Here is a 27,644-nt window from a genome sequence, read left to right on the forward strand (position 1 = left end):
ACTGTATGCAAATTGAAACATCTCCTACAAAAACAATAAAATCTTCCAGAAAAAGTGAGGCTGCTGCCCCCCGATTCCTCTCCCCCTTCCTCCTTTTCTTCTTTCCTCGCTGCCACCGCTTCCCCTCTGCGAGACATAACTCCTGGCTGGCCCTTGGCCACCTCGGGTCATTCACACACCTGGACGCCACGGCCCACACTCGTGTATGCGCAGCCACTCAAACGCGACATCTCCGCTCTCACAACCACGCTCGGCGATGCACACACGGAGCGGAGGCCAGGGGTCACAGGACGAAACGCGTACTCGCGGAGTCCTTCGGACACAGCGTTTCTTCCACCGTGACACAGTGCACCGACCACATGCATTACGGCGAGAGCACACACGCACCACGCACTTTCCTCACACTCGTAAAAACCACACGAGGCTGTTATTGATCACTAACGATTTATTCCCGGTGTGTCTGCGAGCTACTATTATCCGAATCAGTCTGAGTCAGCAGGGCAGGGCTAACCTATCTCCCGATGGTCTAAACCCAATCTACCTCGTCTACTTGGAATTAAACTCCCTAGGATCTTAGGCTAGATTCCAACTCTGTCTTGCATACTCACGGTTCGGCTCGGATGTGCTGGAAGCCGTGGAGAGGCGAGGCTGCACGAAGTTCTCCTGGGGCCGGGGCCTGGCGGCGCCGAGACTCCAAAGATGAGGACCGTCGGGGAGAAGTGGAGGCTGAACTTTAGGAGGATGTTTTTGAGGACCTTGAACAACAAATCCAGGCTCTTGCACTCCACGTATTGGTGCACCACCGTCTCCACTTTACCGCAGAACCGGCACTCCGGGGACGTGTCGGTGAAGCGCGCCAGGGAGGCGTTGGTGGTAACGGTGCCGTGGGCGATGCTCCAGCTGAGATCACCGATGCTGTTGTACGTCGGGCTGGAGTAGAGTTGCCTCCAGCGAGGCCTCTCCCGAGAGGGACGGGGCTTTCCTCCAGGCATGGTCCTTGTGGTTCCTCAGGGTGTCCTGTTGGTGAAACCGGACCATGTAGGAGTAGAGCACCTTCCTCTTTACATTTTCAAAGGCCACCTCCGGTAGGTTTTCCAGCCGGCACAGGTTGTGATCCACCTTCGCTTGTCGGCATTGGCGATGCAGTGGCACGATGGAGAGCTCCGGTGAAGGGGACCGAGAGGGGCCTCGTCATCCCCAACGCCGATGGGGGGCGTTCTCCCCGCTGCCGCTGAGAAGGCTCGCTTGGCTTCGGCCAGGATCCGGGCAGCCACCCAGAGCGACTGCAGCCCTGTCTTTGCGGCCCCGTGTTTCAGGCTCCACCAGATCTCCCATCCTGGTGAGCCGCGCGTTGGTGAGGCGCCTCTCCATGCCGGGGGTGGCGGTGGTGGATGAGAGCGTTGTCTGCGGATTCGTGAGGATTGGTTCGAAGACCAGATCCTCGGCCGATCGCAGCTGGTTCAGCCTCCTGACGGCGAGTGAGCTCCATGTCTACAGGACGCTCCTGTAGAAAGGTGGCAGCTGTCCCAGTGGGAGGCCCTGCAGGTCCAAGTAGAATAGTTGTTTGGAGCACTGCAGACCCCCCAGTTGTTTCAGGAGGAAGGAGGCCGTGACGCTCCAGGCCGGTGCAGGGGTGGCGTGCAGGAACATTTGTGCGGCCTGCAGTTGGAAGGTGGCCAGCTGACTCCGCACGCTTTTGAAGCGCGTTGACGAGGCTCATGGGGGGGTGCAGGGAGAAGAGTCGGTGCCACAGCATGGACGTCACCAGCTGGTTCACCACCAACGTCTTCGGCCTGAAGGTGAGGAACTTGCACAGGCGACTCCAGGTGCCCAGCCGCTCCTTCACCTTCTCCTCCAGCTCGACCCAGTTCATTTGCGGTGGTTCCTCCTCTGGTCCGAGGAACACCCCCAGGTGGTGCAGCGATGTTGTGCTCCAATGGGTGGCTTTTGCCTTCTCCGGACACTCGGTCATGTCCCACGCTACAACCAGCAGGCCGCTGCACTTTTGCCAGTTCATTTTGGATGAGGCCTTCGAAAAGACCTCCTGGCACTCGTGCAGCAGGGCGACATCATCCAGGGAACGAAGGATGAGGAGGATGTCGTCAGTGTACGCCGTGAGGACCAACTTGACACTTGGTTCCCTGAGCACCAGGCCGCTGAGTCTCTGCCTTATGAGACTCAGGAAAGGCTCTAATGCCAGGGCATAAAGTTGGCCCAAAAATGGGCATCCCTGTCTCACTCCTCGCTCGAATTTGACGGGGGCAGTGAGGGCGCCGTTGATCTTTATCATGCACTCCACCTTGGTGTAGAGTCTGCGGATCGTTCGGACAAAGCCATCCCCAAAACCAAAGGTCTTGAGGGTTCCCAGCAGGTATTTGTGGTCCACTCTGTCAAAAGCCTTTTCCTGGTCAAGGGCCAGAAACGCGATTTGGGATGCCCAACTTCTCGGACACCGTGATGAGGTCCCTGACCAGTAAGATGCCGTCATGGATGGATCGTCCGGGGATGGTGTAGGACTGGTCCCTGTTTACGACTTGTGCAATCACCCCTTTCAGTCACAGGGAGAGAGCCTTTGTCAATATTTTGTAGTCGGTGTTCAGGAGGGACACCGGACGCCAGTTTTGTAGGTGCCTCAGGTCTCCGTTCTTGGGAAGCAGAGTGAGCACCGCCCTCCTCCAAGACTGAGGCATCACCCCGGTGACAGAGGCTTCCTCCAGCACCTCTCTGTAGTCCTCCCGTAGGGATGGCCAAAAAGCGGCGTAAAACTCCCCTGTTAGCCCGTCTAAACCTGGGGATTTATTTGGGGCCAGTCCTCCTACAGCTGCGGCAAGGTCATTCCTGGTGAGCTTTTGCTCCAGCAGCTCTTTCCCGTCTTCCTCCAGGGTGGGTAGACCACTCCATGCCTCCGCCTGGGCCGCTCCCGATGTTTCTTCAGGGGAAAACAGGCTGCCGTAGAAGTCTCTGATGGTCTACTTCTGCTGGAGTTCGTGCGCCAGGACACCTTCACCATCAAAGAGGCACTCCATGGATTTGCATCTCCCGTTCTGCCTCCCGAGGGAGTAGAAAAGCGGGGATCCCGTGTCGAGGTCTGTGAGCTTTACCCGGGATCGCACACGCTCCCCTCGTCTGCTCCTCCTGTAGCCCTTTGAGACGCTCCCTATTCTCCTCGTATTCTCGGAGAAGAGCAGGGTCACTGTCCTCGGCGCGGCGACTCTCCAAATCGAGGACCCGGGCTTCCATGTCGGTGATGTCCGCGTTCTTCAGTCTGCTCCCCCAGGTGTATTGTTGGCACAACAGCCTGGTGTGCACTTTTCCCATATCCCACCATTGGGCCAGCGAGTCGAACTGCGTTTTGGTTTTTTGCCACTTCCCAGAAGTCCTCGAACATCTCTATGAAGGCGCCATCCTCCAGCAGCGAGTTGTTAAAATGCCAGTGGGACGCACCCTCGCGGGCCCTCTCCAGCCTGATGCAGAGCACGATGAGGTTGTGATCCGTGAAGGGTGCCGCCCTGATGCCAGACGTTATGGCGCACGTCACAAAGCTCTCAGAGTTGTAAAACCTGTCGAGCCTGGACTGTGTCACCGAGCCATCTCGCCTCGTCCTCGTGTACGTGAACTGGCGATGGCCCGGGTGATGTATGCGCCACACATCCACCAAGGCGGCGTCCTCCAGGAGTCCCTGCATTTCCCTCTTCGGCCCAACTCCCCCTGCTGCCTCCCCGAACGATCCAGGGGCGCCGATTGTGCAGTTGTGGTCGCCACCCACAATCACACACTCGTCGTCCGGGATCCCAGCCAGGTGCCTCCTCAGGATGTGCAGGAATGGGATATTCTCCTTGTTGGTGACCGGCGCATACATGTTGATCTTCGAGGCGTGGGAGATGGTGCCTAGCAGGACGATGGCGACGATGGCGCCCAGGGCCGCGACGTACTCTCCTCGATCGTGACGGAGCTCGAGGCATAGTAGCGGATGTCGTTCTCGCGCGGCGGAAATATTCGCTGCGCACTTGGGGGGGTTGGCCTTGGAGCAGAGGCCCGAGTGGGGAGCCTCGTGACTCCGGGCAGATTGGCAGCTGCGGCCTGTGCGTAGGTGGCCATTTTATTCCTCCTACCCTCAAACGCTGGCTGACTGTGGTGTAGTGCTTCTATACAGAGCTCCCCTCGAGAGAGTAAACTGAGGATCAAGAAGTAATCCACGTTGAAGAAAATAAAGAAAGTGAGAAAAAAGAATAAATTAATTGATTTAATAAATTAGATGTATTTCTTATTTATTGAATAAATGAACCTATTGAGAAAAAAAGATTCTATAAATAATAAATGGAGATCAAATTGTAAATGTACGTGATGAATAAATAAATAATCTGCACAAGCGTGTAAGCAGCCTTATAGTTAATCATTAACAATTAGGCTGCTTAATCCGCAAAGTCAACAATAGTGTTCAAATTAACGTGTGTGGCTTTAACTCTGTGTTCACGGCAAACGCCTAGTCTTGGCTCACACAAGAAACAAGTTATAACAAATCTTAAAAAGTTTGAGAATCGCAAACTGAGATTAACAACATAAGCAGAAGAATACCGGAACAATAAGCAAAGTATAAAAAGCCTGTAAAGTATGAAAACGATGCTTGAATAAACTATGGGATTGACCACAGTGCCCAAGAAACAACAGCGTGTTTCAAAAGGCTGTGCCTCACCCAGAGCTGTTAAGCTTTAGAAAGTGAAGAAAAATAGAAAACCACACAAATATGGCTACCTGTGTGTGCAAGACGCAGAATACTTACTCTTACTGAGAAAAATCTGGAAAGAAATGAAGTAGTTAGAAGTGGGTTTCTAAGATATAGGATGGAAAACTCGGGAGCTCAAACGAAGCGCGTCCTCTCCCTTTCCCTCCCTCTCTTCCCCCTCCCGCCTCTTCCCATCGGCGCCCGCCAAAGTGGTCTGTTGATTTTCTGCTTTTCCATCCGTGTGAAGGGTACAAAGGTCCCCTGGATAGCCTGTAGCAGGTTGTTGGGGCAAGTGCTGTTGGCCAGTAACAACGGCGCCTACAAAGGCCGGCACTGTGGCACACACACAGGGGGTGGGTGGCTCGTACCACGCCCGCCCGGCCGCCTTTGTCTCCCCAGTGGCGATGTTTACTACACACTGCACCGGGTATTCACTTGAGGCCGAGTCGACCTAGAGGAGGCCCGGAACCGGTTCAGAGATGTTATTGGTGCGTTGCACGGCATCCCTAGAATTAGGATGTGAATATTTACTAACACTGGAGGAATCCGATGAGCTATAAAGCTTTCACAGATTTCCAGTCGGAGCACGGGGTCCGAACATTACAACATTACAACATCACCACCACCACAATACAAAAACACGGTCGGAGTGCAAAGTATAGGAAAGGTGAACAAACATTTCCACGCGACGATGATGAGTCATTTTGTTGAGCTATCAATTTGGGATAGCCAGGTCGTTGCTGAGAGACAAGCTAATAGCTCCGTGGGGCAATAACAGCATCATCATACTTTCACAGTTTTAGAGTACCTCCGAGAAGCATGGTTGGCTAAGTACGGTGCGAAAGAAGTTCAACGTACCTACACACAGAGCAGTCGGTCATCGGTGTTGTTTGACCATACTTCACCGCTTTGGGCAGTACTGGTGGGTCCGTGTTCGGTGCTGTGGGGAGCGGTAGTGTGGTGGTTATCGCTGCGTTACGAATCCGGCGACCCGGGTTCGATTCCCGCTCACGGCCAACACCGGTGACGATTATCTAAACCGGTCCTGGGCCTCCCCTAGGTCGACTCGGCCTCAAGCGAGTACCTGGTGCGATGTGTAAACATCGCCACGAGGGATACAAAGGCGGCCGGGCGTGGTGTTGGCCACCCACCCCCTCGTGTGCTGTGCTGGCCTTCATTGGTGCTCGCTAACAGCACTTGCCCCTACAGCCTGTTGCAGGCTACACGGGGGATCTTTGTTTTTTGGTGCTGGCGTCAGCGTCTCGGACTAGGGCTGAACGATTTGGGGAACATTTCTAATTGCGATTTTTCTGACAAATTTTGCGATTACATTAAAAAAGATCAAGCTTCAGTTCACGGTGTAGTAGATTTAAAATGTGATGGAGCGTTACCACATGATACCATCAAAATATGAAGTGCTCTATATATTCTAATGCAAGGGTGAGAACTTACAATATATGAGTTGCTTCCAACATGTTTTTTTTTAATGCTTTAATTGAAATATAAAACACAAAACAAATAAATAAATAAAGTTTTCATAATATTAAATAAATCAATTCCAATAAAAAATTAAGAGGACTTTTCAAATCGCAAAAAATCGCAGCCTTTGCGATTTGCTAAACGCATTGTTTCAAATTGCGGTTTCGATTTGAAATCGATTAATCGTTCAGCCCGACTCTGGACACGGCCATTTGTGGCATCTTCAAAGCGAAATTGTAATTTGTATTTATTTATTTTGTTCCCACGGACTCGAGCGGATCAATTTCCCCCATCTGCAAACACAACTCTGGTGTGTGCACGCTTTATATGTCGTGTTCCGTCGATTCCAATTTTCTGAGATGATTGGACTTTGGCGGCGGCGGCAGCAGCGAAATCTTCTTTGTCTTGGAGGACGATCCAAACACTCTCCAATTTCTGGTTGCCATATGGACACCTCCCATTGCTATTATTCACTAACTATAGTTTTTGTTGTACTCGGTAAGGCCCACTAAGCCATGTAGCTCGATCACAACGTCGTGATCTATTACTTTCTACCCACGTGACTTTACCGAAAGAACCAAAGAGCGTGGATTCCTGTAGTCACGAAAGCTTCAAATCAAGATTATATAGCTCTTTTCTTTTAGAAGCGACCTAGCCGCACGTATTGATGGCTCAACGTAGTGGCTTGTCGTCATCATAGCGTGCGGAATGTATTGCAGCCAAATACTGTACTCCTAAACGCGTGATGATGTTTCTAAATGCGGAGGGAAAACCCGGAGGACCCGGAGACAAATCCACGCCACCACGAGGAAAAAGAGATGCAAACTCCCAATATGCAGCAGCAGGCGTCGGGGTCGGGATCGAACCCACACTTTCCTGTATACCAGGCGATGTAATTAACATATTGCCCATAATTATTATCATTATTAACATGACCCCAGGGTTATTATCTTCATAATGACTCTGAAATCGTACAGCCGCTGAGTAAATCTCCCCAAACAGCAGGCGATGGCTCCAGCATCATTGGCGCGAGTGAGATCCCAACCTGTGACGACGCCTGCTGCTGCTGTCTATTTGGAGTCTTCGTGTCTCCATCTCTCTCCCCATGGTCGCGTGGATCTTTTTTTCTCCAGGTCCTCCGATTTCCCCCTCCCACATTGGAAATCAACATCGCGCGTTTAGAGTATTTCACTGCTGTACATTTCTATTTAAGCCACTTCGATGAGCTATCATTTGTGGCCAAGTCGCCTCTGAAAAAAAAGCGAATAGCTCAGGTGGGCTTTACCTGGTAAAATAAAAAATAAAGTGATTTTTTTTATAGTAATTTTCTTCCCTTTCCTATACTTTGCCCTCCTAGCGTATGTTTGTATTGTTTGGTGTTGTAATGTTTTGATCCCCGGTGCCCCTGCTAGATATATGTGAAAAATAACTTTAGAGCTCATAGGATTCCATCAGTATAAATCCATATTCGGATTCTCATTCTGACCTGGCAGTCAAACCAACACGTTCACCCTCAGGGTTGCAATGAAGTGGAATTGAGCGGCGAACCAACTCGCTGCACTTGACACCCCAGTTTAAACACTTCTCCGGCTACCCGAGTCTGAGTCTGTATGGGTCTACACGAGGCTATGGGTTTCTTATGTAAGTCTATTGATCTATACGAGTGGTTATTTGAGGCTATGGGGTCTCTGCGTGAGTCTATGGGTCTCTGTGTGTGGTCTATGTGTGAGTGTGGGTCTCTGTGTAAGTCTGGGTCTTTGTGAGTTCATGGGTCTGCATGAGTCTGGAGATCTGCGTGAGCTTTCGGTCTCTGCGAGAGTCTACGGGTCTCTGTACGAGTCTATGGGTCTTAGTACGAGTCTATGGGTCTTAGTACGAGTCTACGGGTCTCTGTACGAGTCTACGGGTCTCTGTACGAGTCTACGGGTCTCTGTACGAGGCTTTGAGTCTCTGTACGAGGCTTTGGGTCTCTGTACGAGTCTATGGGTCTGCGCGCGTTTATGGGATGGTAAAACGAGCACCGCTTTGAAGTCTTCCGTGGGTTCGATAGATCGAGACTCGGCTCTCCGGTCGTAGGGACGTGGAATTCGTGACAGATGTTTGATAGCAAAGCGTCGTTGGGAACAACGCAGTAAAATGATATTCGTGTGATTTATTCTCAGCGTCGTCATTGTCATTATTAAGATTTTTATATAAATGTGTTTATTTTTATCATTGTTATATAATATTTAAATTCCAAGGGTGAAGTTGTTGTTTTTGTCGTCGCAATCTGAGGGCCTTGGATCCCAGGTAACCGCTGCCATGGCAACCGTGTCGAGCGAGAACATAACGTGTAGTAATATTAATAATTATTTTAAACTCCAATTTGTTGTGTATTGTCGCTGCTGTTGTTCCTCCTGTTACAGCTCACTAGCGGGCTTTTATTTTTCGTGTTGTAGTGTGGTGTTTTATTAGCGTTGTTTTGTTAATGTGATTATTTATGATTTGATAAATAATCGATCGACTAAATCGCGATTACGCGACTACAGTGCATATCTACAATTTGGATTAATTCTGTACACTTCGCAATATTAGACATTATACCTGGTGCTTCTGCTGCATGAGTGACAACACTGCCAGTGTAGCCTTAAAATCAAATAAAAAAAACATTGTATAATGATTATATATCTTATTTATAAAAGGCATTTTGTGTCTGTCTGTCTGTCTGCGTACGCGCGCTTGCAAAGGATTTGGCTCGCGAACTGTGGGGTTTACGTAAAAAAAATTAGCCGGGTACCACGCCGTAAGCCCCGTGCTTGGCATAGGCTATTCCTGTTCCACGTCCGTCACCTTTAAGTTATTAATAAGTAATATAAAAAAACAACTTTTTTTTAAACACGCTTTAATGAAATGTACCGTACGAGTAATGGCAGAAATCCACGATTCCAGGAAGTGGCCGCAAAGCTTGCCATAACGTGAGGGGCCGTGGTGATTTATAGCCAACGTCAGTTGAGTGTGGATAATTAGACCCAAGCCGAAACATAACATACAAAAAATAATGATAGAATATAGTATTGTCATCAGTATGACACAAGTATACCAAGTTTGCAGTCGGTAGCACATTTGGAAGTGGGTTAAAATTGAGTTACAAGATTTGAGGATACGACAACAACAGACTGAGTTAAATAAAAGCATGTAAAAATAGCGTTTTGTGCAATTTTTCTTTATTTACTTCTGCCGCCCGGCGTGAGACAAAGCACGCCATTGCGCATGCGCGAAACGCTGACGGGAGTTGCCCCTGGTGGAGGGTGGGAGGGGATTTCACCTTCGCGTTCAAAATGCAGGTAAATTCATCAGTGTCATGTCCCACCCCAATGTGTGCACTTACTACTATAGGGTCGGTAGATACTACTATTATAGCGCTTGGATAGTATCATTGTAGCGCGGGCAGGGGGATGGTGGGCGGGGGGTAGCGACTCGGGCCACAGCCTCTGCCGGCTGGGCAATCTAGGCGAGGGCGGGGGCTCTGTACGGGACTAGGCCTCACCACGGCACTCTGTCAGGTGAGTACTTTGTGCTATAGAGTCGATATATACTGCTTTAGAGTCCGCATATACTACTGTAGTGATAGCAGGTACCACCACAGTCAGTATGCACTGCTGTAATCATAGCAGGTACCACCACAGTCAGTATGCACTGCTGTAATCATAGCAGGTACCACCACAGTCGGTATGCACTGCTGTAGTAATAGTAGATACTGCTATCGAGTTGGTAGATACTGCTATATAGAGTTAGTAGATACTAAAACAGTCAGCATATACCACTATGGTGAGTAAATACTGCTACAGTCAGTAGATACTAGAGTGAATAGATACTGCTATAGAGTTAGTAGATATTACGATAGTCGGTAGATACTACTGTACAGTCGGTAGATACTACAGAGTCAATAGATACTACTTCCTCTGTATGTAGGGTGTGTAGGTACATACACCTACGCGGGGGTAAATATATTCGGTAACCTTTTAGATCAACCATTTACCCCCCACTTTCTATAACGTTTTGGACTTGTGCAAGCCTCTTATCATTTTGTTGGTGGAGAAATAGACAAACGGCCCACTGGGCTTTCACAATACAGTGATACCTCGGTTCACGAACTTAATTCGTGAACTGACTCTGGTCGCGAACCGAATTGGTCGTGAACCGAGGCACATTTTCCCATAGGGTTCAATGTAAATCCGGTTAATCCGTTCTGACCTTTTTTTTGGTTTTTGAAGCACAAAAATATGAAACAAATTACAATACACATTAGTACTGTACAGTATAGTAATGTATAAATAGAGAACACTAACCTTGCTTGAGATGACTTAAGTAAGCACTCAAACGGGTGAACTGTACAATACAGTAAGTACAGTATTGTACAGTACAGTAGTACAGTACAGTACTGTATGTGCTAAAAAGCACACCAAAAAGCAAAAAGTCACTGAAATTGTCTTCACAGTACTCACAGTACTTATTTTTGTGTCTCTTCTTCTCTCCACGATCTTCCTACAGGAAGTCACGACCACGTGACAGCCTGGAAATAGCATTAAAATGGCCGCGGCTCCTGTTCGTGAACCGAAGCGAAGTTCGTGAACCGGAGCAGATTTTTATGAACTTTTCTGTTCGTGAACCGAGTTGTTCGTGAACAGAAGCGTTCGTGAACCGAGGTATCACTGTACCTTGGTATGTGTGTATGTATACGTAAGGGTTTTAAGATAAGTTTTGAAATATAATTTTAGCCCGCGCAACGCCGGGTACTTCCCACTAGTATTACATAAGGGGCCGTCCAGAAATGACGTCCACAAGATTTTGGACGATTTTGACCCCCCCCCCCCCCCCTTTTGTCACACGGCGTCACAAAAAGTCAGACCCCCCTCAAATATGACGCCACAAAGCTCTGCCCCCCCCCCCCCCCCAAAATGAAACATTCTTCAAATCGCTTAACTATTCATCTTCTTGGTTTTTTCGGTAAAGTCACGTAGAAGGGAAATAATACAATAATAAAAATAAAACATAATAAAGACGCTGTCTCCCCGACAGACCTGGTCTTCACCTGAGGACGGCTGCTTGCGTTGTGGCCGAAACGTCGTGAGAATTATTTTATTATTTTTTATTTTTATTATTGTATTATTTCCCTTCTACGTGACTTTACCGAAAGAACCAAGAAGATTAATCCCTGCAGTCACGAAAGCTTTAAATCGCTTAACTATTGTCATTGTAGTGTGTATTTAATGTGGCGCTGCACTCTGTTGTAGTGGAAAACATTAAAAAGTCTAATTAGAAGAACGTGTCTATATTTACTTAAAGTTGCACACTTTGATGTGATGTCACATTTCTCAAACCCCCCCCACCCCATCGGCACAAATGTCTGACCTCCCCCCCCCCCGAGGTGCGTGACGTAATTTATGGACGGCCCCTAATAAACATTGAGATCAGGAGAGGCCAGGTTGATGCGGTAAACGAGTTGGTTACTCCACTTAGATCGATGGGACCCTGGTGATAATTACATTATTCAGAATGTTTTCTGATGACCGGATTAATAAGATGTTAATATACACGTGACTAGTTTAACACGTCGGCTTTCGTGACCAAGATTATTCATGATGAAGGTTTTCGGGTGAGATCGTGTAAGTATAAATGTGTCGTAACCCTCCACCACCCTACACGGCCAGTAAGGTTTGTCACGTAAACAACGCGCCAATTAGTTTCTACTCCAGCCCACCGGTGTGTTGGAGAGTAAATCCACAACATTTACAATTAGAATCCCGTGACGTTCCGCTGGTAATTACATCATCATCGGGCGATTTGCCGCAACAGTGAAGCAATCCACCTGCTTCCGGTCTTAAAGAGCAGCAGCAGGACGACGACGTCACCGCTGAACCCATCAGGTGCAGAGATCAGAGGCGGAGGAGGAGTGGGGGAGGTATTGTAATTAATAATAGATTATTAATCAGTTAATTAGCATGTGTTCCTCTATAATAAATAGTTGTGATGTGTATTATACTTAATAATACGCTCCCAGGCCACGCTCAGCCTGTAGCTGTCAGAGCGGTTAAAATGATTGGTATTTCTCTCCATCTCAATAGATTCTCCAATTAGTCTCGGCCAGCAATAATTAGTTTGGCACAACACTTCAACGTTATCAAAATCAATTGAGTGTCCTTGTTGGCAAGCGTGTTGAGCCACTGCCGACAGTTGTGTTTGAGAGTATTTAATATTTATTTGGTGTTGTTTTAATCGTACGCTAATGTTACGATCCGTCTGTCCAATATAACATCTGCCACATAATCAAATAATCCGATACACACCCTCTGTTGATAACTTAGGCAATTCATCTCTAGTGCACGATACTGTTTTTTGAATGTTGTGTACCGTGCCAAATCTTACTCTGATTTTTAGTTTTTCCAAAACTCTAGCTCGTTTGTCAGTACATCTCGCAACATATGGTATTTTAATTGTTTTAATAACCTAATCGCTTTCAGCAGTATTGCTGTTCAATCTTGGTTTGGTATTCAATGCTCTTAATTTGAGCATTTTTGTAGCCATTTAATCGTAGCGCTTCTTTAACATGTTTAATCTCTCTCATCAGACGTTCACCATCTGACACTGTTTTAGCCCGATGTGTGAGCTTCTTGATGACATAATTTATGTGCGGGTGATGATGCGAATCTGCATTCAGATAGGCATCAGTGTGCGTTTCCTTTCGGTAAACGATGTCTGTTTTACCATTTATGACGTGTCTGAGCAAAATATCCAGGAATGAGAGTGTTATTCACCTCCATTTCCATGTTGAACTGGATGGACGGGTTTTGCGAATTGAGATGGTTTATAAATGCATTAAGTGTATCTTTGCCATATGGCCAGACAACCAAAGCGTCATCTACATATCTAGCAATTATTAATTACAATACCCCCCTCCTCCGCCTCTGATCTCTGCACCTGATGGGTTCAGCGGTGACGACGTCCTGCTGCTGCTGCTCTCTTTAAGACCGGGAGCAGGTGGATTGCTTCACTGTTGCGGCAAATCTCCCGATGATGCTGGCTGATGCAATTACCAGCGGAACGTCACAGGATTCTAATTGTAAATGTTGTGGATATACTCTCCAACGCACCGGTGGTCTGGAGTAGTCAACTAATAGGCGCGTTGTTTACGTGACAAACCTCACGGGCCGTGTCGGGTGGTGGAGGGTTACTGCACATTTATACTTGCGCGATCTCACCCAAAAACTTGTATTATGAATACATGTGAATAGTTATCTCAGTGGCTACTGTGGCAGCGAATTTTCAAGCCAGTTCCTGCGCTTCTCCCACCCCTAGTTCGACTCGGCCTCAAATATGTATCTGGCGCCGTGTGTAATAAACCAAAGCAAAACATTTCGCCACTGGGGAGGCACAGACGGCTGTGCGTGGTGCCGGGACCCCTTCTCCCCGCTCGTGTGCCGCAGTGGCGGCCTGCATGTGCGCTGCTGCCACTCGTGACTACTAAACAGCACTTGCCCCCGACAATCTGTCGCGGGCTTTACAGGGAATCTTTGTCTTCGACGGATGGGTCATTTCACACGTGGGCGTACCTGCTATTCGGTGGCGGCCGTGGTGGCCTCTATTGGGTGTCACGTGTGAATTGGATGGCTTTTATCGGCATGCGCCCACATGTCAGGTCACGCGCACACGTCACGCACGAGTCGAGGATCGAAATCCGAGCCCTTTTGTTGCCGTGAGCTGGGAACGAGCGTTCCGACTGCACGACCGTCCTGCGGTATCGCGACGTCGTGGCAACGTCGTGGCAACGTCGTGGCAACGTCGTGGCAACGTCGTGGCAACGTCGTGGCAACGTCGTGGCAACGTCGTGGCAACGTCGTGGCAACGTCGTGGCAACGTCGTGGCAACGTCGTGGCAACGTCGTGGCAACGTCGTGGCAACGTCGTGGCAACGTCGTGGCAACGTCGTGGCAACGTCGTGGCAACGTCGTGGCAACGTCGTGGCAACGTCGTGGCAACGTCGTGGCAACGTCGTGGCAACGTCGTGGCAACGTCGTGGCAACGTCGTGGCAACGTCGTGGCAACGTCGTGGCAACGTCGTGGCAACGTCGCTGTAATATTACTGCTATTCTTGTTGTGGTGGTGCCAGCAGCCCAGTTCCAAGAGAAGGCTGCGATCCTCCATCGCGTGGCGAAGATGCAGCGGGATGAGCCACAGGCTGAAGGCAAGCCAAGCCAGGCTCCTGCCCACGGCACCCACAGCACCCACGGCGCCCACAGTGCCCACAGCACCCACAACACCCACAACATCCACAGCACCTACAGCACCCACAGCGCCCACAGTGCCCACAGCACCCACAACACCCACAACATCCACAGCACCTACAGCACCCACGGCGCCCACAGTGCCCACAGCACCCACAACACCCACAACATCCACAGCACCTACAGCACCCACGGCGCCCACAGTGCCCACAGCACCCACAACACCCACAACATCCACAGCACCTACAGCACCCACGGCGCCCACAGTGCCCACAGCACCCACAACACCCACAACATCCACAGCACCTACAGCACCCACGGCCCCACAGTGCCCACAGTGCCCACAGTGCCCACAGCACCCACAAAACCCACAACACCCACGGCACCCACGGCACCCACAGCACCCACAACACCCACGGCACCCACAACACCCACGGCACCCACGGCACCCACAGCACCCACAATACCCACAGCACCCACAGCACCCACGGCGCCCACAGCACCCACAACACCCACAGCACCCACGGCACCCACAGCACCCACAACACCCACGGCGCCCACAGCACCCACAACACCCACAGCACCCACGGCACCCACAGCACCCACAACACCCACGGCGCCCACAGCACCCACAGCACCCACAGCACCCACAGTGCCCACAGCACCCACAGCACCCACAGCACCCACAGCACCCACAGCACCCACAGTGCCCACAGCACCCACACCACCCACAGCACCCACAGCACCCACAGTGCCCACAGCACCCACACCACCCACAGCACCCACACCACCCACAGCACCCACAGCACCCACACCACCCACAGTGCCCACAGCATGGTAATGATTTATTGTAGCGCCGTAGATGCCAGGTCGCCCCGGAGCGCTTTGCCATGCGCCTCATCTCGACACATCTTAACGGGCACCTCCAGTGGCAGCTGTCCCTTTGCGGCCCACGGGCGACTCTGTAACCTTGCTTGTAGCAGCCCATTGGCCTGCTGCCAGTAGGGTGGGGAGCACCGACTGCAGCTCCCGCTGCTGCTGCTACGTGATCCATAGAGGAATTTGGGCACCCCATGGATGACGTGCCTTTTGCTGATGATGCCACGGGGTCTCAAACGTCCAGTGCGCTTATTGCTCCGCGCAGTATCCGCCACCACCGCTATCGCCCACAACATCCTTCCTGTGTGCCACAGCGCCGGCCTTAATAGCTGCTGCTGCTACTGCTACTCGCTCCTAACGGCACTTGGCCCCAACAGTCTGTTCAAGGGCACCTTTGTCTTTGCTACCGAGGCAGCGTCGGCCGCGGGCCCAGCTGGGACGGATCCTGGGCACCACGTGCTGCTCTCCCAGTCGCCCGGCGTCAGCGGCGGTGGCGGCGGGGTGGTCAGCTACCAAAACTACGACTCCTCGCTTCAGTCGGTGAGGTCATGGGGGGGGGGGGGCGAGGCTCATGATGGAGCCAAGCCGAGACGGCTCCACCTGTGAGAGCTACAACTCTACTCTACACTTTCAAACTATATATTTTTTTATTAAATTTTTTCATTGACCCGGTGTAAGGCTCACACTGTGAGCTAAGATATACTTTACTTTTCCAGCAACGACCTGGCTATCACGAATGATAGCTCTTCATTCGTGAATCTATTGTCATCGTCATCGTGGCGTAGAAATGTAGAGTAGCAGCCAAAATACTCTAAAACGCGTAACCTTGTTGGCGATTCTAAATGTAGAGGGGGAGATGTAAATAAAAAACGTCGTAGGAACCCCAGAGAGAAATACACGCGACCACGGGGAGAGACACGCAGACTCCACACATACAGCAGCAGGCGTCGGCATGGAACCCACGGCCTCCTGCATGCCAGGCGAGGTAGTAAACATCTCCTAACCACCGTGGCGCCAACTCCTCGCCGATGCCTCCACAGTGATTCCAGGCCACGTGCAAAGCCAAAGGTCCCCCCTCGCCATACAGCCTCACTGTTGGGGCAAGTGCTGTCAATGGCGAGTTGCAGCGCCGATGAATGCAGGTAGCAGACAAACGCGTTCACAAAGTAACGCGGCCGAGATCCCATCGGAGATCGGCAGTGTTCCATCCACTGCTGGATTAAGACCGACTCCAGCAGAATCCCACAACCGGAGCTCGTCTGCCCCGAGCCTGGAGCATCGGTGCGGCTGCCGAGTGCGCAGGCGGTGCAACTGCATGGGGGGAGCCCAAAGGGGTCCCAGTGCCCCGGGCGAAGGCGCAGGAGTGGGGCGAGCGAGAGGGAGAGAGAGGGAGAGAGAGGGAGCTTCCACCAGAGCCCTGTGCCGACACGCGCCTATTATATTCATAGACTCGCGCAGAGACCCATAGACTCGCGCAGAGACCCATAGACTCGCGCAGAGACCCATAGACTCGCGCAGAGACCCATAGACTCGCGCAGAGACCCATAGACTCGCGCAGAGACCCATAGACTCGCGCAGAGACCCATAGACTCGCGCAGAGACCCATAGACTCGCGCAGAGACCCATAGACTCGCGCAGAGACCCATAGACTCGCGCAGAGACCCATAGACTCGCGCAGAGACCCATAGACTCGCGCAGAGACCCATAGACTCGCGCAGAGACCCATAGACTCGCGCAGAGACCCATAGACTCGCGCAGAGACCCATAGACTCGCGCAGAGACCCATAGACTCGCGCAGAGACCCATAGACTCGCGCAGAGACCCATAGACTCGCGCAGATTCATAGGCTCCATAGAGACAGACTCGCACAGACACCAACAGTGTGCATGCGCGTACTTTAAACACTTCGAGCCGCCAGTGCTCATCGGCGACTCGCGGCAGAGCGAGCCCGCTGCGTGACCTCTCCTTGTGCACCCACCCGCTTGTCCACGCAGCTCCAGTGCGACGACGACGACGAGGTGGGTGACGACGGTGACGATGGAGACGAGGCGATCGAGGAGCCCATGAGCCTGGCGTGGCCGGACTCGACGCGCAAGCGCGCGATCTACCTCCTCGTGCTCCCCATCGTGTTCCCCCTGTGGCTCACGCTGCCCGACGTGCGCAAGCCGGTACGCAGGGGGTCCGTGTGTGTGGGAGAGTGTGGGAGAGTGCGGGAGAGTCTGTGCGAGTGCGTGTGGGGGAGTGTGTGGGAGTGTGTGGGGAGTGTGGGAGAGTCTGTGCGTGTGTCTGTGCGAGTGTTATGGGGGAGTCTGTGCGTGTGTCTGTGCGAGTGTTATGGGGGAGTCTGTGTGTGTGTCTGTGCATGTGTCTGTGCGAGTGTTATGGGGGAGTCTGTGCGTGTGTCTGTGCGAGTGTTATGGGGGAGTCTGTGCGTGTGTCTGTGCGAGTGTTATGGGGGAGTCTGTGCGAGTGTTATGGGGGAGCGGTAGTGTAGAGGTTCGCACGCAGCGCTACGAATCGGGTGGGCCGATTTCGAATTACGCTAGCGGGCCACCCACACCAGCGACGATTATCTGAATCGGTCCTGGGCCTCCCCAAGATCGACTCGCCTCAAATGAGTACCTGGTGCGGTTTGTAAACATTGTCACGAGGGAGACAAAAGCGGCCGGGTGTGATGGTGGCCACCCACGCCCTCGTGTGCCGTGCCGGCCTTCATAGGTGCTCGCTAACAGCACTTGTCCCTACAGTCTGGTGAGGCTACACGGGGGATCTTTGTGACCACCGCCGCCCCTACCACCCCCCACGCAAAGATCCCGCCCCACCCTGTATCGGCTAACAGACGGTTGGGGCAAGTGCTGTTAACGGGTAGCAGCGTCTGCGAAAGCCGGCAGTGTGGCACACGAAGGGTGTGGCACACGAAGGGTGTGGGTGGCCAGCATCACCCCCCCCCCCATACACACCCAGGGTAGAGATATCGTCGCATCGATCTTCATCTCGGGACGCATCGATCTTCATCTCGGGACGCATCGCGTTCCCCTCCTGCTGCTGCTCGATTCGACGTCTGTGACCGGCTGCCCGGCGCCGTCCTCCCAGCAGGGAGGGAAGCCACCGGGCAGTGCGGGGCGAGGCGGTGCGCGCTGTGGGAAGCCTCAAACTCAGGTGCCGTGGCGCAGCGCGCCCGACTCGGAGTGGGGCATTGGGTGGGTCAATGGGTTCGTGGGCGGGCAGACGAGTGGGTCAGTGGGCGGTGGGTGGGTCAGTGGGCGAGTGGGCGGGCAGACGAGTGGGTCAGTGGGCGAGTGGGCGGGCAGACGAGTAGGTCAGTGGGCGAGAGGGTGGGTCAGTGGGCGAGTGGGCGGGCAGGTGGGTCAGTGGGCGAGTGGGTGGGTCAGCGGAGTGCTCGCCGGTAAGACCCCCCCCCCGCCCCCTCTGTGCGCGCGTTCCCAGGCAGCGCGGCAGTACTTCGTGGTCACCTTCTTGGGCTCCATCGTGTGGATCGCGCTCTTCTCCTACCTCATGGTGTGGTGGGCGCACCAGGTATGGACGCCCGTGGTTGTAACGGCAGCGACTGTGATGCCGGGTCGCCGCTCTCTAAGGCGGCCCAGCAGCAAGCAGCGCTGTGGAAAGTATTGAGATGCCAAACTCTGGGTCACTGATCCCGGGTCACCAATCCAATGCACTGTTCATCGACTGTGAATAACCGATAAGATTTTCCAACAATGCGTGCTTCCTCCCTGTCGTGCTGCGAGGTGGGGGAGACGATGGGAATCAGCGAGGAGATTATGGGACTCACCATCCTGGCAGCGGGGACATCCATCCCGGACCTCATCACGAGCGTCATCGTCGCTCGCAAGGGCCTGGGGGACATGGCCGTCTCCAGCTCCGTGGGCAGCAACATCTTCGACATCACCGTCGGGTGGGTGGTTAGGTGGGCGAGTGGGTGGTTAGGTGGGCGAGTGGGTGGTTAGGTGGGCGAGTGGGTGGTTAGGTGGGCGAGTGGGTGGTTAGGTGGGCAAGTGGTTAGGCGGGCGAGTGGGCCAATGGACGAGGCTGTAGGAGCATGAGGAGCAGGTGGGTCGCTATGTTGGTGGATGGGCGAGCCAATCTGCTCTCTCTGGCTCCCAGGTCCAGCACTCAATATCCAAGTCATTGTCCCCGTGTCTCATTGCCCTTGTATCGGTCTGTCACTGCCCAACATGTGTCCGCGTGTCTATCTCACGGGCCTTGTAACATAATTTCATTGTCCCTGTAGGTCTCATGGTCTACCTCCTTATCCCAGTAGGTCTCGTGGTCTACCTCATTGTCCCTGTAGGTCTCATGGTCTACCTCATTGTCCCTGTAGGTCTCGTGGTCTACCTCATTGTCCCTGTAGGTCTCATGGTCTACCTCATTATCCCTGTAGGTCTCATGGTCTACCTCATTGTCCCTGTAGGTCTCGTGGTCTACCTCATTATCCCTGTAGGTCTCGTGGTCTACCTCATTGTCCCTGTAGGTCTCAAGGTCTACCTCATTGTCCCTGTAGGTCTCGTGGTCTACCTCATTGTCCCTGTAGGTCTCGTGGTCTACCTCATTGTCCCTGTAGGTCTCGTGGTCTACCTCATTGTCCCTGTAGGTCTCGTGGTCTACCTCATTGTCCCTGTAGGTCTCGTGGTCTACCTCATTATCCCTGTAGGTCTCATGGTCTACCTCATTGTCCCTGTAGGTCTCGTGGTCTACCTCATTGTCCCTGTAGGTCTCATGGTCTACCTCATAGTCCCTGTAGGTCTCATGGTCTATCTCATTGTCCCTGTAGGTCTCATGGTCTACCTCATTGTCCCTGTATGTCTCATGGTCTACCTCATTGTCCCTGTAGGTCTCATGGTCTACCTCATTGTCCCTGTAGGTCTCATGGTCTACCTCATTGTCCCTGTAGGTCTCATGGTCTACCTCATTGTCCCTGTAGGTCTCGTGGTCTACCTCATTGTCCCTGTAGGTCTCATGGTCTACCTCATTGTCCCTGTAGGTCTCATGGTCTACCTCATTGTCCCTGGTCTCGTGGTCTACCTCATTATCCCTGTAGGTCTCATGGTCTACCTCATTGTCCCTGGTCTCGTGGTCTACCTCATTGTCCCTGTAGGTCTCGTGGTCTACCTCATTGTCCCTGTAGGTCTCATGGTCTACCTCATTGTCCCTGTAGGTCTCATGGTCTATCTCATTGTCCATGCATATTGTGGTCTACCTCATTATCCCTGTAGGTCTCATGGTCTACCTCATTGTCCCTGTAGGTCTCGTGGTCTACCTCATTGTCCCTGTAGGTCTCATGGTCTACCTCATTGTCCCTGTAGGTCTCATGGTCTACCTCATTGTCCCTGGTCTCGTGGTCTACCTCATTATCCCTGTAGGTCTCATGGTCTACCTCATTGTCCCTGGTCTCGTGGTCTACCTCATTGTCCCTGTAGGTCTCGTGGTCTACCTCATTGTCCCTGTAGGTCTCGTGGTCTACCTCATTGTCCCTGTAGGTCTCGTGGTCTACCTCATTGTCCCTGTAGGTCTCATGGTCTACCTCATTGTCCCTGTAGGTCTCGTGGTCTACCTCATTGTCCCTGTAGGTCTCATGGTCTACCTCATTGTCCCTGTAGGTCTCGTGGTCTACCTCATTGTCCCTGTAGGTCTCGTGGTCTACCTCATTGTCCCTGTAGATCTCATGGTCTACCTCATTGTCCCTGTAGGTCTCATGGTCTACCTCATTGTCCCTGTAGGTCTCATGATCTACCTCATTGTCCATGTAGGTCTCATGGTCTATCTCAGTGTCCATGCATATCGTGGTCTACCTCATTGTCCCTGTAGATCTCATGGTCTACCTCATTGTCCCTGTAGGTCTCGTGGTCTACCTCATTGTCCCTGTAGGTCTCGTGGTCTACCTCATTGTCCCTGTAGGTCTCATGGTCTACCTCATTGTCCCTGTAGGTCTCGTGGTCTACCTCATTGTCCCTGTAGGTCTCATGGTCTACCTCATTGTCCATGTAGGTATCATGGTCTACCTCATGGTCCCTGTAGGTCTCGTGGTCTACCTCATTGTCCCTGTAGGTCTCATGGTCTACCTCATGGTCCCTGTAGGTCTCGTGGTCTACCTCATTGTCCCTGTAGGTCTCATGGTCTACCTCATTGTCCATGTAGGTCTCATGGTCTACCTCATTGTCCATGTAGGTATCATGGTCTACCTCATGGTCCCTGTAGGTCTCGTGGTCTACCTCATTGTCCCTGTAGCTCTCATGGTCTACCTCATGGTCCCTGTAGGTCTCGTGGTCTACCTCATTGTCCCTGTAGGTCTCATGGTCTACCTCATTGTCCATGTAGGTCTCATGGTCTATCTCAGTGTCCATGCATATCGTGGTCTACCTCATTGTCCCTGTAGGTCTCATGGTCTACCTCATTGTCCCTGTAGATCTCATGGTCTACCTCATTGTCCCTGTAGGTCTCGTGGTCTACCTCATTGTCCCTGTAGGTCTCATGGTCTATCTCATTGTCCATGTAGGTCTCATGGTCTACCTCATTGTCCCTGTAGGTCTCATGGTCTACCTCATTGTCCCTGTAGGTCTCATGGTCTACCTCATTGTCCCTGTAGATCTCATGGTCTACCTCATTGTCCCTGTAGGTCTCATGGTCTATCTCATTGTCCATGTAGGTCTCATGGTCTACCTCATTGTCCCTGTAGGTCTCATGGTCTACCTCATTGTCCATGTAGGTCTCATGGTCTACCTCATTATCCCTGTAGGTCTTATGGTCTACCTCATTGTCCCTGTAGGTCTCGTGGTCTACCTCATTTTCCCTGTAGGTCTCAAGGTCTACCTCATTGTCTCTGTAGGTATCATGGTCTATCTCATTGTGCCTGTAGGTCTCATGGTCTACCTCATTGTCCCTGTAGGTCTCGTGGTCTACCTCATTGTCCCTGTAGGTCTCGTGGTCTACCTCATTATCCCTGTAGGTCTTATGGTCTACCTCATTGTCCCTGTAGGTCTCGTGGTCTACCTCATTTTCCCTGTAGGTCTCAAGGTCTACCTCATTGTCTCTGTAGGTATCATGGTCTATCTCATTGTGCCTGTAGGTCTCATGGTCTACCTCATTGTCCCTGTAGGTCTCGTGGTCTACCTCATTGTCCCTGTAGGTCTCGTGGTCTACCTCATTGTCCCTGTAGGTCTCATGGTCTACCTCATTATCCCTGTAGGTCTCATGGTCTACCTCATTGTCCCTGTAGGTCTCATGGTCTACCTCATTGTCCCTGTAGGTCTCATGGTCTATCTCATTGTCCCTGTAGGTCTCATGGTCTACGTCATTGTCCCTGTAGGTCTCGTGGTCTACCTCATTGTCCCTGTAGGTCTCGTGGTCTACCTCATTGTCCCTGTAGGTCTCGTGGTCTACCTCATTGTCCCTGTAGGTCTCGTGGTCTACCTCATTGTCCCTGTAGGTCTCATGGTCTACCTCATTGTCCCTGTAGGTCTCATGGTCTACCTCATTGTCCATGTAGGTCTCATGGTCTACCTCATTGTCCATGTATGTCGTGGTCTAAGTATCTCGTCGTTCCTTTGCAAGTGTCTCTGTACCTCAGCCCTTGGATCAGCGTCTCATCGTCCCTGTTTCAGTGTCATCGTCCATCTCCTTGTCCGTGTCAGCGTGTCCCTCTATCCCTGTCCGTGTCTTTATCTGCATCCAAGTCTCGGCGTGGCATCGGCAGCCGTCTCATTCAAAATTAATGGGGTCCCGGAGGGGATCAGCTGGAGAGACGGGCGGGGGGTGGGCGACGGGGGGGGGGGATTACGCTGCTGGGCGGTGAGCAGCGATTATCTCTGTGGGAGACCGTGGGGGTTGTTTTTTAAATGGTCCTGGGGAGCGCAGCGGCGAGCGCCCTGCACTTCACGCCCAGAGTGGAATTCCACGTGGGGGGAGTGGCTCCACGTGGGGGGAGTGGCTCCACGTGGGGGGAGTGGCTCCACGTGGGGGGAGTGGCTCCACGTGGGGGGGAGTGGCTCCACGTGGGGGGAGTGGCTCCACGTGCGGGGAGTGGCTCCACGTGGGGGGAGTGGCTCCACGTGGGGCGAGTGGCTCCACGTGCGGGGAGTGGCTCCACGTGCGGGGAGTGGCTCCACGTGGGGGGAGTGGCTCCACGTGCGGGGAGTGGCTCCACGTGGGGCGAGTGGCTCCACGTGGGGGGAGTGGCTCCACGTGGGGGGAGTGGCTCCACGTGGGGGGAGTGGCTCCACGTGGGGGGAGTGGCTCCACGTGGGGGGAGTGGCTCCACGTGCGGGGAGTGGCTCCACGTGGGGGGAGTGGCTCCACGTGGGGGGAGTGGCTCCACGTGCGGGGAGTGGCTCCACGTGGGGGGAGTGGCTCCACGTGGGGGGAGTGGCTCCACGTGGGGGGAGTGGCTCCACGTGGGGGGAGTGGCTCCACGTGCGGGGAGTGGCTCCACGTGGGGGGAGTGGCTCCACGTGCGGGGAGTGGCTCCACGTGGGGCGAGTGGCTCCACGTGGGGGGAGTGGCTCCACGTGCGGGGAGTGGCTCCACGTGGGGGGAGTGGCTCCACGTGGGGGGAGTGGCTCCACGTGGGGGGAGTGGCTCCACGTGCGGGGAGTGGCTCCACGTGGGGGGAGTGGCTCCACGTGCGGGGAGTGGCTCCACGTGGGGCGAGTGGCTCCACGTGGGGGGAGTGGCTCCACGTGGGGGGAGTGGCTCCACGTGGGGGGAGTGGCTCCACGTGCGGGGAGTGGCTCCACGTGGGGGGAGTGGCTCCACGTGGGGGGAGTGGCTCCACGTGCGGGGAGTGGCTCCACGTGGGGGGAGTGGCTCCACGTGCGGGGAGTGGCTCCACGTGGGGGGAGTGGCTCCACGTGGGGGGAGTGGCTCCACGTGGGGGGAGTGGCTCCACGTGGGGGGAGTGGCTCCACGTGGGGGGAGTGGCTCCACGTGCGGGGAGTGGCTCCACGTGGGGGGAGTGGCTCCACGTGCGGGGAGTGGCTCCACGTGGGGCGAGTGGCTCCACGTGGGGGGAGTGGCTCCACGTGCGGGGAGTGGCTCCACGTGGGGGGAGTGGCTCCACGTGGGGGGAGTGGCTCCACGTGGGGGGAGTGGCTCCACGTGCGGGGAGTGGCTCCACGTGGGGGGAGTGGCTCCACGTGCGGGGAGTGGCTCCACGTGGGGCGAGTGGCTCCACGTGGGGGGAGTGGCTCCACGTGGGGGGAGTGGCTCCACGTGGGGGGAGTGGCTCCACGTGCGGGGAGTGGCTCCACGTGGGGGGAGTGGCTCCACGTGGGGGGAGTGGCTCCACGTGCGGGGAGTGGCTCCACGTGGGGGGAGTGGCTCCACGTGCGGGCGAGTTGGTGGGTCAGTGGCCGAGTGAGTGGGCGCGTGAGCCGGTGAGCGACACCTCCCCCCCCCCGCTGCCCCCAGGCTGCCCGTGCCGTGGCTGCTCTTCTCGCTGTCGCACGGCCTCGCGCCCATCGGCGTGAGCAGCAACGGCCTCTTCTGCGCCCTGGTGCTGCTCCTGCTCATGCTCGTGCTGCTCATCGGCACGGTGGCGGCCAGCCGCTGGGTGATGACGCGGACGCTGGGAGGCGCGATGTTGGCGCTCTACGTGCTCTTCCTGCTCGCCAGCGTGCTGCTGGAGCAGCGCGTGCTCACGTGCCCCGTGTCGCTCTGAGCGAGACGGGGCACGTGCTCACGTGCTGCTGGAGCAGCGCGTGCTCACGTGCCCCGTGTCGCTCTGAGCGAGACGGGGCACGTGCTCACGTGCTGCTGGAGCAGCGCGTGCTCACGTGCCCCGTGTCGCTCTGAGCGAGACGGGGCACGTGCTCACGTGTTGCTGGAGCAGCGCGTGCTCACATGCTCACGTGTCGCTCTGAGCGAGACGGGGCACGTGCTCACGTGCTGCTGGAGCAGCGCGTGCTCACGTGCCCCGTGTCGCTCTGAGCGAGACGGGGCACGTGCTCACGTGCTGCTGGAGCAGCGCGTGCTCACATGCTCACGTGTCGCTCTGAGCGAGACGGGGCACGTGCTCACGTGTTGCTGGAGCAGCGCGTGCTCACATGCTCACGTGTCGCTCTGAGCGAGACGGGGCACGTGCTCACGTGTTGCTGGAGCAGCGCGTGCTCACGTGCCCCGTGTCGCTCTGAGCGAGACGGGGCACGTGCTCACGTGCTGCTGGAGCAGCGCGTGCTCACATGCTCACGTGTCGCTCTGAGCGAGACGGGGCACGTGCTCACGTGCTGCTGGAGCAGCGCGTGCTCACGTGCCCCGTGTCACTCTGAGCGACACGGCGGAGGGCGGTGGTGGTGGTGGCCGTGGCAGTCGTGGTGATGTCGGTGGCCACTGTGGTCGTGGCGGTGGAGGCAGCAGTGCCAGTGGTGGTGGTGGTTGTGGTGGTGGTGGCAGCAGTGCCAGTGGTGGTGGTGGTAGTGGTGGTGGTGGCGGCGGCAGCGCTTGAGTGCTGTGGACGCGGCCACAGGCGTCCCCGTGCCTCACTGATGAGACCAAGTGGAGCCGGTTTCTGGGTTTTTCCTGCAGGAGATGTCCAGACCGAGCTGTGGGTAGAGAGTGTGGGTTGTGCTATTGGTGGGTTACAACACAGCAGTATTTTACACACCCATCGGCAACACGTGGCGAGAAGCAAGAACAGATTTACTATAAGATTGTATCCTGTGCTCTGTTTGCCGGAGGAAGATTGCAGCGCTGATAGAAATGGAGGCGAGGGGGACGCAGCCCTGCAGGCTCCGGCTCGCAAGGTCATGCCCCCCCCCCCTCCTGCAGCAGTTACCCGCGCTTTACCCCACCACACGAGACCCACCCATCAGAGAGCAACTTGCGGGTGAATCCATTCATACCGCTGTGGGTGGACAGAGGTGGCCGAGGTTGGGGGGGGGCGCGAGTGGGTGGGAATGTTGAGACCCCCACTCCTGCTTCACGGCCACGCCGGGAGATGGACCCAAACCACGAGCTTCGGGTCGCGAGTGGAGCGGATGTCGAGGGCTTCGTGCGCTGACAACCCACGACACCACGACCACCACGACACCACCGCCACGACACCACCACGACACCAACACCACCACGACACCACCACCACGACACGACCACCACCACCGACCACCACCGACACCACCACCGACACCACCACCACAACACCACCACCGACACCACCACCACCGACACCACCACCGACACCACCACCACGACACTACCACCACCACGACACTGCCGCCACCACGACACTACCACCACCACGACCACCACGACGACACCACCACGACACCACCACGACACCAACACCACCACGACACCACCACGACACCACCACGACACCACCACGACACCACCACGACACCACCACCACCACACCACCACCACCACGACACCACCACCACCACAACACCACCACCGACCACCACCACCACCGACACCACCACCGACACCACCACCACGACACTACCACCACCACGACCACCACGACACCACCACCACGACACCACCACGACACCAACACCACCACGACACCACCACGACACTACCACCACCACGACACCACCACCACGACACGACCACCACGACACGACCACCACCACCGACCACCACCGACACCACCACCACAACACCACCACCGACACCACCACCACCGACCACCACCGACACCACCACCACAACACCACCACCGACACCACCACCACCGACACCACCACCGACACCACCACCACGACACTACCACCACCACGACACTACCACCACCACGACACTGCCGCCACCACGACACTACCACCACCACGACACCACCACCACGACACCACCACGACACCAACACCACCACGACACCACCACGACACCACCACCACGACACCACCACGACACCACCACCACCACGACACCACCACGACACCACCACGACACCACCACCACCACGACACCACCACGACACCACCACCACCACGACACCACCACCACGACACGACCACCACCACCGACCACCACCGACACCACCACCACGACACCACCACCGACACCACCACCACCGACACCACCACCGACACCACCACCACCGACACCATCACTGAGTGGCAGCGTCTGTCCGTGTCGTGTCGTCGTCTCTCCGTGTCGTGTGTCCTGTGCGACGTGACTCTTGGAAGGACGCCACTTGGCAGGGCGAGCGTCTGTCTGTACCGTCGCGTCTGTGCTCTACGTGTGTTGTGTGAAGGGGGGGGGCAATCTCTCTGCATACGGTGCGAACAAAGTCCACAGTGCAATCAACATCTCTCCATTTCCCGCCTGGCTCACACGGCGCCATGT

The 27,644-nt window shown here is 54.5% G+C and overlaps 1 protein-coding gene across 1 annotated transcript in view; it reads left to right on the forward strand.

Annotated features, from left to right (window-relative positions):
- LOC144736145 (sodium/potassium/calcium exchanger 1-like) overlaps positions 1-25,014 on the forward strand; it is a 45,601-nt gene extending 20,587 nt beyond the window's left edge. The window contains exons 4-9 of the mRNA XM_078618722.1: positions 14,348-14,422; positions 15,757-15,881; positions 17,336-17,509; positions 18,789-18,878; positions 19,091-19,257; positions 24,765-25,014. Coding sequence (XP_078474848.1) covers positions 14,348-14,422; positions 15,757-15,881; positions 17,336-17,509; positions 18,789-18,878; positions 19,091-19,257; positions 24,765-25,014 — 881 coding nt within the window. The remainder of the gene's footprint in view (positions 1-14,347; positions 14,423-15,756; positions 15,882-17,335; positions 17,510-18,788; positions 18,879-19,090; positions 19,258-24,764) is intronic.
- The last annotated feature ends 2,630 nt before the right edge of the window (positions 25,015-27,644 follow it).

The sequence above is a fragment of the Lampetra planeri genome, chromosome 59 (genome assembly GCF_965212315.1).
Source record: "Lampetra planeri chromosome 59, kcLamPlan1.2.h2, whole genome shotgun sequence".
NCBI classification, from domain to species: domain Eukaryota; kingdom Metazoa; phylum Chordata; class Hyperoartia; order Petromyzontiformes; family Petromyzontidae; genus Lampetra; species Lampetra planeri.